Genomic DNA, 12,200 nt, shown 5'->3' with positions numbered 1-12,200 from the left:
GCCTGCCTTCGAGCTCTGGGCTGGCTGCTGCAGCACAGCATATACTCAGGGCTGCCCTGCCTGGACCCCAGCTACAGCCAGCAGAGACCTCACTGTAAAACTCTCCAGAGGCTGCTGCTCAGCGTCCCTAAGGGCCCACCCACCCTCTGCCTGCCTGGCCACCGGGCCAGCCACAGAGCCATCTGATTTGAATGAAACTTAAAACTTAATGACTTTCATGCTGGTTATTTAAAACGCAATGTAATTTTCTTAAACACCCTATTATTTCCTTTGATAGCTACAAAGCTTCCCCCAATCCCATAAGCATGTTTATTTTTAGGGAAAAGAGTGGTTTTGCAGTTGGTCATAGAGACCAGAGGGAAAGGAGCCCACAGAAAGTAGGGCAAAGAGTCAACCTTGGCAGCCTGGAGACCCACAGCTGCCCTGCCTTTGTGCTGGGACAGATTCCCCACTGACACCATGGGGTCCAGGGCAGGACCCTGCCCTTCTCATACCAGCACATCCACCAGTGGCCCTCCTGTCCACCATCTGACGGCAGTCAAGTCCCCCTTCCCATGCTTCACCTCCACAGGGCCCCAGTGTCCCTCCTGTGAGACAGTTCCACTGGCTTCCACAGACATGCCAGCCATATACAGGTCTGGGGAAGGGGGCCTGCGGTTACTGACACACTCTGGGCAGCCTCCTCCTGGCTCCTCCAGACATTGTGCCCTAGGTAAGGCCTTGAGGCCTGAAGCATTGACCAGCTGGATGAGATCTGTGCTCAGATAAAGTGGCCTCAGGCAGTGGCTGCCCACACTGGGAGGGTGGGTGGGTGTGGCCCTGCCAGTCGGGGCTCCCTGGCAAAAGGGACAGCCTAGTGGTGGGTGTGCGTGCGGAGGTCAGCTGAGCCCCGCCAATGCGGGGCGTCCTCTGGGAGTGGCTATTTTTAGATCCCAAGCTTTCATGTGGCCGAGTGATGTGCAGTTTACAAAGCATTGGTAATGTGTTTCAGATGGCGGCCCAGCAGACCGGGAGGCTGGGCCTGCTGCCACCAGAGCCAGGTCAGAGTTAGTCAGAATACCCTCAGCTGGACTCCTGTCACCTGTCCCTCCCGCCCTCCAATTCCCTCTTGCCTGATGGGGAGGCTGGGTCAGGAGCAGTTCTTGCAGTGCCCAGCAAAAAGCCCCAGCTGAGGCCCACCAGAGCAGCAGGCCTCTCCCACTAATGCTTATCTGACCTTCAGGAATCCTCATGGCCAGGGCTCCCACCCCCGTTTACAGAGGGAAACTGAGACCTAGAGAGGTTGACAGATTTACTTGAGGTTACACGCCAGGGAGGAGGTGGCCTTGGCTCCTGGCTTCCTTGCCCATCAGAGCCTCCTCCCATCATGGGCAAATTGGGCTCCCTGGGAGGGGGTGATCTGCCCTCCCTGGCCAGGCTGCCCTGGTGGTGGGCTAGGGCAGCTCTAACCACGTGAACCCCCAGAACCCACTGTTCCCTGGGGCCACATCCTGCCCATCCATGCCTGCAGCCCTAGCCACACATTCGTCGTTATTTGCAAGCAGACAGTGTGGGGCCCAGACAGCCTCGTGTCCTTGGAGAGAAGAGATGGTTGTTTCAGTGGGAGGGGTAAAGGGGTTGGCAAAGCATCTGCTTTCTCTGATCTCCAAGGAGCTCTGGCTGTGTAGTTGGCTGTGACATGAAGGCCGTGTGTCACCATCTCCCTCTACACTCTAAAGCCATATCTGCTGGTACAGCCCAGGCAGGCAGGCTCCATGGGTGGGACAGGCTACAAGGCAGCCTCCCCCAAGAGAGGGCCACACTCAGGCCCACCTTGGCCAGGGACCCTATCCAGTAAGGGACAGTCCCTTTTCCCCCCAGGGAATGGGAGCCCCATGTCCTACAGGACCCTCTGACCAAGACAAACCTTCCAGGCTGCAGCTTAGAGACTACATGTGCCAAGGCTGATGAGGACCACTCCTCTTTAAGGGGAGGGAGGTGGCACCCACGTCCAAACCCCAAGTATCACAGGTCTGTGAGCTGAGGCAGCAGACTACCTGAAGGAAGGAGATAATAATGTCCTGGGTTCTCAGAGACCTTCCACAGACTCCTGGGGCCTTGGAGTCCTGCTAGAGACAGAGCTGATGAGGGGGGCTCTCCAAACCCTGGCCGGGGTTCAGTCCCCTCAGGGACAGGAGGCGAGGCCCTGGCCTCGTGATCCTGGAGACAGACTGAGAGTCCAATGAAGTAACACGAAACTTCCACCTCTGAGGCACTCCTTCCTGGCATGTGCCAGCTTGCTCGGGTCTCCCCTGCCCAAAGCCCACCCCCTCCCTGGCCCTGCCCGCCTCCTCCAGTCACCCTGTGCCTCCCAGCATCCGCCTGCCAGCCTTACCCTCTCTGTCCAAGTCAGACCATTTCCCGTGGGCACCATGCTGCCCTTCATGCTGCCAACTCCTGGGCTGTGGCACCAGCACCACCTGGGCACATGCTAGGCCTTCCATGCTGGCCCTTCTCCAGCCTCACAGACCCTGGGCTTTGGCGGGCCCTTCCAGTGGCCAAGAACATACTCATTTCTGCCCCTCCTCCTCTGTTCCAGCTGTCCCCCAACCTAGAGTGTTCCCCCACTCCCGCCTTCACAGGTTCTGGGCCTGCCAGAACAGCCCCCTGCCAGGAAACCTTCCTAGCTGCCCCACCAGCCCCTCTCCTCAGCGTGCTTTATCCAACACGGCCGGCACTGAGCCCCCAGGAGAGTCTCTCGGCCTTGCCAGAACTGAGCCCTGGAGCGGGCAGAGGCAGCCGTCCCCTCTGTGCTGAGCCAAGGCCAAGTACCCGGGGCGGGGGGGGTGGGGCTCAGTGAATACCAGTTAGGGGTCTGGACCAGGATTCTAGATATAGCGGGCACCACGTCGTTGACCAGCTGAGAGCCCTCGGGTTGGCCAGGTAGACAGCTGTCCTCTTTGCTCTGCCCCAGGGGAGCCGGCTGAGGGGCTGAGGATGGAGAGCGTCAGGGGCTTCAGTCCAGCCCCCTTCAGGGGTAGTTACTGCACCTCCTGGCATGGCGTCCTTTACAAAGGCCATTCCCCACAGTGTTAACAACCCCTCCCAGGCTGGCACCGACTGTGTGGCAAGAACTCCACATACATGAGCTCGTTCCATTCCACAGCAACCCAGGGAGCTAGGAACCTTCACTATCCTTGTTTTTAGGTGAGACAATAAAGCCCAGAAGAGTTAACTTACCCAGAGCCACTCAGCCAAGGAGTGGAAGGTAAGGCGTCTGAGGGTAGAGCTTCCCAACTCAGGCCTTCCACCTCCACTCCTCTAAGGGGCCATGGATAAGTCCCTTCCCTGACACGACCTGCTGTCCCCACCTGCAGAGGAGGGCTGGCACCCCAGGACCCATGCACTGTACCATGGGGGAGGGGGAGCCCTGTGACCTGATAAAACACCTGTTTCCTCCACCGGAGTCTTGTTTGTCCACAGTGGCAGGAAGCAGCCAGTCACAAGGCATGAGGGAGCGTGACTGTATGGCTTCGGGACCGCAGCTGCTCCCCCTGCCCCTCCACGCGGCTCTGTGCCCACCCTGCTCCACCCGGACCTCAGCTGTTGTGTGACTTGAAACCACTGCCCCCAGAGCTCATTCTCACAGCTCAGCTAAACCTCCCTTCATGCGGGGACAGGGGGTGGGAAGTGATCTCAAGAGGACCCAGGAGGGCATGGGCTGCCAACTGCCCATGAGAAGGGACCACCAAGACCCCGCCTCCCACTCCAACCCCACTCATATCTAAGTCTCAGGGCACCTGGGGAGGTGGGCAGAGCTGGTATGGACAGCCCTGTTTACTGCCTGTGACAGCTGGTTCGGGAAACCCTGTTCAGGCCCGGGGAGGAACACCTGGGTGCTAGCGGCCGACACAGGGCTCGCCATCAGCCCCTCCCTCTGCTCCTGAGCTGGAGGCACGGATGGGCAGTCCTAAGCTGCGGCCGAGGTGGCAGGTGGGGCAGGTCTGCAGGACGGGCGGGCCTCCTTCAGGGTGACTTCCTAGGCCTGAAAGGCATCACGGAGGCCCCCCTGAAAGTTTCCACCCTGGGGGTATGCGGGTGTGGGGGCTGCAGATTTTCCAAATACCACACAGCCCTCCAAGTCAGGAAGGAATCCAAGTCAAAATTACTTTTAAGTCTCACTGCCCAGCTCGAACCTATAAAATGAACAACAAAAGAGGGGAAACGCCATGTGGGCTGGGCTTGGGCTCTGCCAGGAACCCTCTGTGAACTGGGGCCATGGGGAAGCAAAGCCGCGATTCCTTCCTACCTCTTGAGCCCACAGTTCTCACACTTCGCTCCAGGAAAACAATCAGTGAGCATCATTCCCACTGGTAAAGAAGGCAACCCGTGTGAAAACTAGAAGTCACATGAGGGAGAAGCGAATAATAAACATGAGGGGAGACAAGCAAAGAAGCCACACGTGGGCACTGCCCGGGGGGCACCCCACACCCTGGAAGCACTGGGACGAGACACAGGAGGTTGTGCACAGGGGGACCGTGTGAGAAGAGCTCGGAATGGTTCAGAGGCTAATGGCCACAAGGGTCTTTCCCCTTTTTTCCCTTACAAAATAGCTTCAGCCCCTAACATATGTAAAGGGCTTCTGTATGGCTAGGGAAGGAGGGGCCTCTTTCAGACAAATCTCTAGGGTGGTAGGAGAGGATTCTCAGGATAGAATGAGTGGCTGTGGCTGTGGCTCCCAGCCTGGTCCCAGGATTCACACTTTTCCTCCCAAGAATCCCTGGGTGAGGAAGGCATCGAGGAGGGGCCCATATACCCAAGTCCCCACTCCAGCGTTCAGACCCCAAACTCTGTGGCCCAAAGTAGAGTTAGTACCACTGAGCCACAACTGGTCCCAGAGGGGCCAGGGCAGCAAAGGAAAAGGGATCAGTTGTGGCCAAATCCTGACCCCCAAGCCCACGCACACTGGCACCTTCCTGGGCACGTCCCTGATACCCCTGCCTCTAGTCCTCACTCCAACTCTGGGAGGAGGGCTTACTACTCTCGTTGTGCTGAGGAGGAAACTAAGGCTCAAAGATATTTCTGACACATGGGCCGCCTCTGGCCTGAGCATGGCAACTGCATCATAAACCAGTGCCAACCTCCTTGGCCTGAAATGCTGCTAGGGTGGGCAAGGCAGCTGAGGCCTGGGGCGGGGTGTGATGGAGGGCCCCACTTGGATGGTCAGAGCCAAGTATCTCTGAAGAGGTAACATCTGAATACGCCCTGGGTGAGGAATGAGAAAGTGGCAGTGAGGTGAAGAGCTGAAGAGAATGCCAAGCTGAAGGAATGAGTGTGAAGGTTTTGAGGTACAAAGAACTCAGTGTCCTGTCAGGGCACTAGGGGGCTGCTTTTTAGGGAGAGAGGAAGAGTGTGGTGCAGATGAGGAGGGGCGGTCAGCAGGGGCTGGCCACCTAGGCACTAAGGCTGTGCTGAGTGGCTCAGATTTTACTCCAAGACCAATGGGAGCCTCTACAGGGTTTAATCCGGCAAGAGGTGCGATCTGACTTTTGTTCAGCTCCTTGGGGATCCTGGATTGAGGGTGAGGGTTAGGGTGGGGACCCAGGTCTGTCAGAGGGACTATAGAGGCGGCTGCCCTCCTAGGGGAGGGATGGTGATGGTTTGGGCTTGGGGGTGGCAAATTCAATAGAGAAGTAGATGATCTGGGATGTCTGGAGAGAAGCCCAGATGCCTGCCAGTCCCCGGTGTCTTTATTTGGCAGACTACTCCTTCAAGGAGCTGCTCAGCAGACCCTCTCCCACAGCCCAGGAGGGGCCAGGTATGCCCAGGACACTGCCAGCTGGCCCTTTTGTAACAGGACTCTTCTGGCCAGGGATCTAAGTCTATTCATCTGTCTCCTCCGCTCAGCTGGGCACTCTCAGAGAGGCTGCTTCTGGTCCATCTGGTACCCAGCCTGGTGCCAAACTCATTCACCCCAACCAGGGCTAGTGACCAACCATCACTAACCCTCCCCCGCAAGGCCTCAATGCTTGTCTTCTGAGGGGTGTGGAGGGCTGGGTGGGTGCATCTCTGCAGAGCTCCCCAGGACAGGCTGGCCATGCGTCAGCAGCACTTCCTTCCTCTGCTCAAGTCTTGCTATTACCCTCACCTCCTGCTCCCCCAGGCTCGCTTGCACGATCCTCACTTGGACTTCAGACCTTGGAGTCAGAGAATGTGAGCCCAATGGCCAGGAGCCCAAGCATGAATCCACTGCTTCAAGTGGGCACCTCCACCTCAGAGGTCTCGGGGCATGCCCAGACACCAGGATGGCACAGGGAAACAGCCCCAAGTCCCTGCAAGAGCCAAAAGGCTCAGCTCAACTATTTTTTTTGGGAATTGAGATGTAATTTACATACCTTGAAATTGACCATTTTAAAGTACACAATTCAGTGGCTTTTAATATGCTCACAAGGTTGTGCAACCATCCCCATGATCTAATTCCAGAACATATTCATCACCCCAAAAAGAAATCCCATACCCATTAGCAGTCACTCCCTATTCTCTTCTTCCCTGAGCCCCAGCAAACATTCCCCTACTTTCTGTCTCTGGATTAGCCTATTCTGGGCATTTCATCTAAATGGTGAAAGGCCCACCAGCCTTCTGGGCCACAGACAGCAAGCGGAGCCCCTGGAAGGGGCCAGAAGAGTGACGAGGCCTCATATCCTTTCTGAGATGAGAATTTGCACCAAACTGTCAGTTCTGCACATCCTGGAGTCTGAGTTTCCCTAAGGAGTGATGCCTCACTCATCCCAGAAATCCCTCAAAGTCTGGCCCAGGACCAGGTCATTGCCCTCCCCACTACAATCCCAGAGCGGAGCAAACAAAACAAAACAAGCAGTGGCTACGGGGCTAGGTTTGTCTGCAAACCTACATGAGGCTCCTGAAAGACATTAGCTGTGAAATTAACTTTGACCTAATTTCCACTTCCAAAAACAGAGTTTGCGAGGAGCCAAGTACCAAAAAGAAGAAAAATCTCCCTCTACACCCCTCTGGTAGCTCCTGACAAGATTCCAGTCTGCCTACTTTGAGGTATCCAGCGTAGTAGCCACATGGGCGTTCCATCCAGACAAGGGCAGAGGAGGTCCCTGGCATGGGTTTTCCCTACTGTCAGGGAAGGTCAAGCGATCGGCCTTAAGCTCCCCAGCACAATTGTTGACCAGTTGATTCTCTCAGAGAGGGCAAAGAGCAAGAGGGGCCTAGTTCCAAAGCCCATGGGCAGGGGCTGGGCAGTGTGTCCTCTGTTCCCTGAAGATGGCCTCAGGAAAACACAGCATTGGGGGAAAAAACCTCCAAAGGCAATCCTTCCTGAGGACCTCACAAGGGGCTCCTAACCCACTGTAAGAGTATCTTTCCTCATTCTAGACACAGGAACCTTGAATCACATGATAAATGGGTTCCCAAAACACAGGGTCAATTAATTTTGCCTTTTAAAAGCTCACCATATTTTAAATGTCCACATAACTCTTCTAGTAACACAAACACCTACTACTCTTCTAGCTGTTCCTTTGTAACAGGTTTGCTTAAAGGAGGGCCCCCCATATTCACGTACATCTTCCTCACCCAGCGTCTCCCCAGTGCAGGCCCTCCTGTGCCTCTGTTCTTGTCTCCGGCCCTACGGAGCAGCCAATGCCAGGGCACAGAAAGTCAGCTCCAGAGCCTGCCCTCTTCCTGTGAGCCCAGAAGCCAGGCTGTGGGAGGCAACGGCAGGCTGGGGAGGAGGACAAAAGGATTCGCCCCTATAAGAGAGAGTGTGACGCACAGAAACGCATCTGCTGCAGCTTGAGAAGGATCTCAAAGTTTAAAAGATAGCTGATCCAGGCAAGGGGAGTGGTGGTGTGCCTGTTCCAGCCCCCGCTCCCCCGAGTCCTGACTGCTGGAGGCAGCCGGCCATCTGCGACACTCTGATCAGTATAAGCTAAAGGACACCAAATGGTTCCATCACCACACCCTTGTGGAGAACAAGGCACTCCCACTCTGGGCACTCCCCTACCACTTGCCCAGACTGTGAAAGGAACTCAGAAACACCGCCTTTTCCCTGCACCTCTGTGGCATCACAAGACGCTGGAGGGAACCTGCCTGCGAGGTCTGTTTTGAGCCTTTTCTTTAGTTTTGATTATCAGCAACCCCAGCCTCCCGTCAGCAACTCAGCTACTGGTGTTTAGGCAGTGGTGGGTTATGTCCCACCACCTGGGCCCAAGTCTAAGAGTTTATACCTTGTAGGGAGCCCCCAAAGTATATTTGTTAATCGCAGGCTCATGGAAGGTAGAGGTCTCTGGGGAGAGAGCTACTGTGTCAGGTGGCAAGGTCGGAAGGCAAGCAAGCCCCTTCCCCCACAGACTTGGAAGGAAGCAAATACCTCACAGACAGGAGCCAGAAAGCGACAGACCACTCAACCAACCAACGTGTTCCTTTACAGATGAAGGAACGGGGGTCCAAAGGGCAAGGAGCTTATTTCCAGTCAGCTGTTTACCAGGTTTTCCATCTTGGGTTTCTGGAGAGAAGCCCCAGTCTACTTTTTCACGCCCCACCAGCTTCAGCATGAAACTGCTTTCAGAACCTACCCTCCTCGCTCTTGATCGGAAAGAGCCTGGCAGTCACTCTCCACCCTCTGGGTGACGGGTGACCCCCCACCACTAGCATATGAGCTTCCCCCTGCTGGCCTGACCTGCATGAGGGTCTATGTTTGCACCCAACACCCACCCACCACAGACCCCAGGGCCCTTTCAATGTACTCTCGAAGCTCTAATCTCACCCCTGACTTGGGCCAGCTGAGCAGTCTGGAACTCTAATCTGAGTTTATCGTTAAGCACAGCTTTACTGCTGCCCCGAAGCACTCAGAAAAGGCTCTTCACACTTTAGGTCATCTGCACCAATGGGCAGAAAAGCACGGTTTGTAATGATCTTGCAGTCTTCTCAAAGCACTGAGTTCTTAGTTCAATTTGCAGATTGATTAAACAGGCCCCTAACTGACACTACTGATTTGAAACACCTTTGCAAGCCCTTCCTGGTGCATTTGAGACCAAGCCAGCTTCTTAAAAACCTAATTTCCCCACATTGTGGTCGGGTTCTTTCTCTGGGAAGGCCACATTCATGCCAACAAGGACAGAACGAGTAGGAGATGTTTCTCCTGTACAACCAGAAGACCTGAAGCAGCCCAGCTTTTCTACCCATTCCCCCCACCTTGGGACTTAGTGGGAGAAGGCTAACAGCAAAACTCAAAACTCCATGCCACTTACACCACCCTGAGGAGGGGTGGGTGATCTCAGCTTAAAAGTTCTTCAAGAAGATGCCACCCCAGCATCACCAAGCTCCAAGACAGAGCCAGCACCTGCTAGTGACCAAGCTGGGAAGACAAAAGCCAACCGCTGGAGGTAAGTGGGGGTGCTTGCGGCTGTCCTCTTTCCTTCAGGAACGATCTCTTTCTGGTTCAGATCCCACTGGGTGTGTATGGGGAAAAGGACGAGAACAGCGTTCTCCTGTATCTATTTTGTTCTAGTAAAAGTCACTTCTTGCCCATGCCTCACATACCTGATGAAGGAGGTAGCAGGCACAAGGCGGGATGGGCTGCTGGGGCCACTTACCAGCGGGGGCTGCGGCTGGGGGTGCTGCCCTGCTCCCGAGGGGGGCGGGTAGTGCATGAGCAGATTGAAGGCGGAGTAGACGGTGTCTTTGTACATGCCGCTGGTGCACTCCGGGGCCTTCAGGCCTGGAAAAACCACAGCTGGTCAGAAGCGCCAGCCCGGGGCGGCTGGGGCTGAAGGCTGTCTGCTCGATGGAGAGAAGATCAGAATTGCCAAGGGGTCCCCTTCAAGTTCCTGACTTGAAGGGCTGGGGCGGGGGGGTCCCCGCAGTGCCAAGGTTTGACGAAGGACCCCGAGTTCGGGCCTCCCTTCCTCGACCCCAACTCTGCCCTCCGGCCAAGGAACCTTGGCCAGCGCTTCCTCCTCAAGACGGGGGATTAGTCAAGTCACCTGGACAGGAGGGGAGGCGGAGATGGCGGGGGTCTGTTTACTCCTATAAAGGTCAGGGCACCGGAAGTGACTCGAGCCTGGCGGCGCCCGGGAAACCCGCCCCCCACTCCCCCACCCCCTCGGTTTTACCGCCTCCTCGAGCTGCCGTGGGGGGCGGAGGGAGGCACCCCCTCGGCTCCCTCCCGTACTCGGCGGCCCGGCTCTCCCACCGAGGCCGGGCCTTAGCGGGAGGAGGGGAGCTGGGCCGGGCAGAAACTCACCGTCTTCCAGAGACTCTGGAAGTTTGTCGGGGAAAAGTCTCTGCGAAGTGTGTTCCCGCCCGAGAGCCTGCGGGGAGATCCAAAGGGGCCTTGAGAGGGCTGGGAAAGCTCGGGGCTCGGGGCCCGGGGCCCGGGAGGGGTCTGAGGGATGGGGACCCCTGAGAGCCGCGGGAGGGAGGGGCGGGGCAGCGCGAGCCGAGCGCCAGGGGCGATGGAGCGACGCGGCTTCTTAGGAGCAACGGGGCGCGGGCCAGCGCTCACCTCCGCCCCGACCTCGGCCTCGCCACGGGCACCGGCGCCCGCCCCCGGGACCCCCGCGTCGCCGGCCGCGCCCTCGGACTCATTGACGAGCGACGACTTGAGCTCAGCCAGGTCGCGCTCGGGGCCCGCGGCGCTGTCGCGGCTCTTGTCGTCCTGCTCCTCGCCCTCGTCCTGGAAGGCCAGCAGCTCATCCGGCGCGCCGAGGTCGTCGCCGCCGCCCGCGCCACCCCCGCCCGAGTCCAGCTGCGGCATGGTGCGCTCAGCCTGCGGGGGCGCGGGGCTCGGGGGTGCGGGGCGCGGAGCCGGCCCGGGAGGCGGCGAGCCCGGAGACCGGACCTCCGAGCCCGGATCGCAGCGGGCGGAGCGCGGGCTGACTCCGCCTGGGCGGGCTGCGGGCGCGGGGCGCGGGGCGCGGGCGCGGGGTTGAGAGGCTCCGGGAGCTGGCGGGTCAGAACATCAAAGGCGCCGCCGGCGGAGTGCCGGGGGCGGGGCGGGGACGCCGGGGGGCGGGCCCGGTCGGGGGCGGGACCAAAGTGCCCCCGCCCCTCCTCTCCTGGGAGAGGCCAGGACGCGCCCAGTGGGCGTAGTCTTAAAGGGCTAGCTCTCCCATGAGTAAATCGAATGGTGCGTCGGAGGAGCCTGAAAAGCATCACCCGTCTCCTGAAATGCGGGGAATCTAAAGGGGGTTCTTAACCCCGATTCCTCACCTACAACCAGGGATTCCCTTCCTGCGCCCAGGTTTCTTCCTCAGCTGTGTAGTGCTCTGGTCCCCCAGGCCTTTGGGGTTTGGGAGTGCCTTGGATAGGGAGCCAAGTTGTAAACAGTGTCTGTACCTGGGCTCAGTATAGTGTGTCCTGGGCTTGGAACTGGGGTCTTCCTTGAGCTTAGGGGCTGCTCGAGGCTATGCTCGAACACCGGGCCGGCAGAGTTAGGACTCCTCAAAACTCCATTCTCTGGGTGCATCTTCCAGCCCTCTGCCAATCTGGGACCTCCTTCCAGGTTGCCCTCACACAGCGCCAGCGCAGGCAGTATACTCTCTCACATATTTATTGAGTGCCTCTTATATGAGGGACTCATACATCGCATAACTGTGACGGGCCTCTCAGCCACGTGGCGGCTCAGAGGCGCGAACGCAGCCGAGAGGGCAAGAAAGAAGTATCCCTCCAGGGCCCATGCCAATCCTCCAGACCCGACCCACCCCCCACCCCCCACCCCCCACCCCCTACAACAACTCGTCCAACTGAGTTCCATGTCCGGAACCTGTGGCCCGGCCCGGAAGGCGAGGCTTTGGGCAGCTCCGTGGGCTGCCGGATTGTGATGAGGGGTTGGCGGTCCCAAGCAACTTAACCGGGAAGTGTCATTCGCGGAGAGTCCATTGACTCCGAGACTGGCGCAGGCCGGCCCTCAAAAGATCTAGGCTTCAGGGTCTATACGCAGAGGAGCGCCGGAACGTGAGCCAACTTCCATCTGAACTACCAGGCCCCTTGGGTCATGTCCATGCGGGCCTCCTCAGCACACTTGACTTCAGCTCAGCCACTGTATCTAGGCAAGATACAGGCCCTTTAGAATCGCGGTGCAGTAAACCGCAGACCCGGCAGGTTTCCGTGCGGGATTCAGTGTTGACCTTACCACGTCTCCCGAAAACAACCGGTGCAGAGGGTATTTGGGAGGAGAGAGCGTCTTAGACGCT

General features: G+C 57.9%; 1 protein-coding gene across 4 annotated transcripts in view; it reads right to left on the bottom strand.

Moving 5' to 3' along the window:
* Positions 1-10,983, bottom strand: part of TCF7 (transcription factor 7) — a 32,068-nt gene extending 21,085 nt beyond the window's left edge. For 2 of the 4 annotated variants that reach the window (XM_070793591.1, XM_019964918.2), the window contains exons 1-3: positions 10,511-10,974; positions 10,250-10,316; positions 9,600-9,724 (exon numbers count right to left, since the gene is read on the bottom strand). In XM_070793591.1, coding sequence (XP_070649692.1) covers positions 9,600-9,724; positions 10,250-10,316; positions 10,511-10,762 — 444 coding nt within the window. In that variant the 5' untranslated portion in view covers positions 10,763-10,974. Of the gene's footprint in view, positions 1-9,546; positions 9,725-10,249; positions 10,317-10,510 lie in introns of all 4 variants that reach the window. The other 2 variants (XM_019964916.2, XM_070793592.1) reach the window with 2 other exon arrangements.
* Between the last annotated feature and the right edge of the window lie 1,217 nt (positions 10,984-12,200).

This window comes from Bos indicus, chromosome 7 (assembly GCF_029378745.1).
Source record: "Bos indicus isolate NIAB-ARS_2022 breed Sahiwal x Tharparkar chromosome 7, NIAB-ARS_B.indTharparkar_mat_pri_1.0, whole genome shotgun sequence".
NCBI classification, from domain to species: Eukaryota; Metazoa; Chordata; class Mammalia; order Artiodactyla; family Bovidae; genus Bos; species Bos indicus.
Note: the sequence above shows the minus strand (reverse complement) of the source record. Positions and strands in the feature narration are given on the sequence as shown.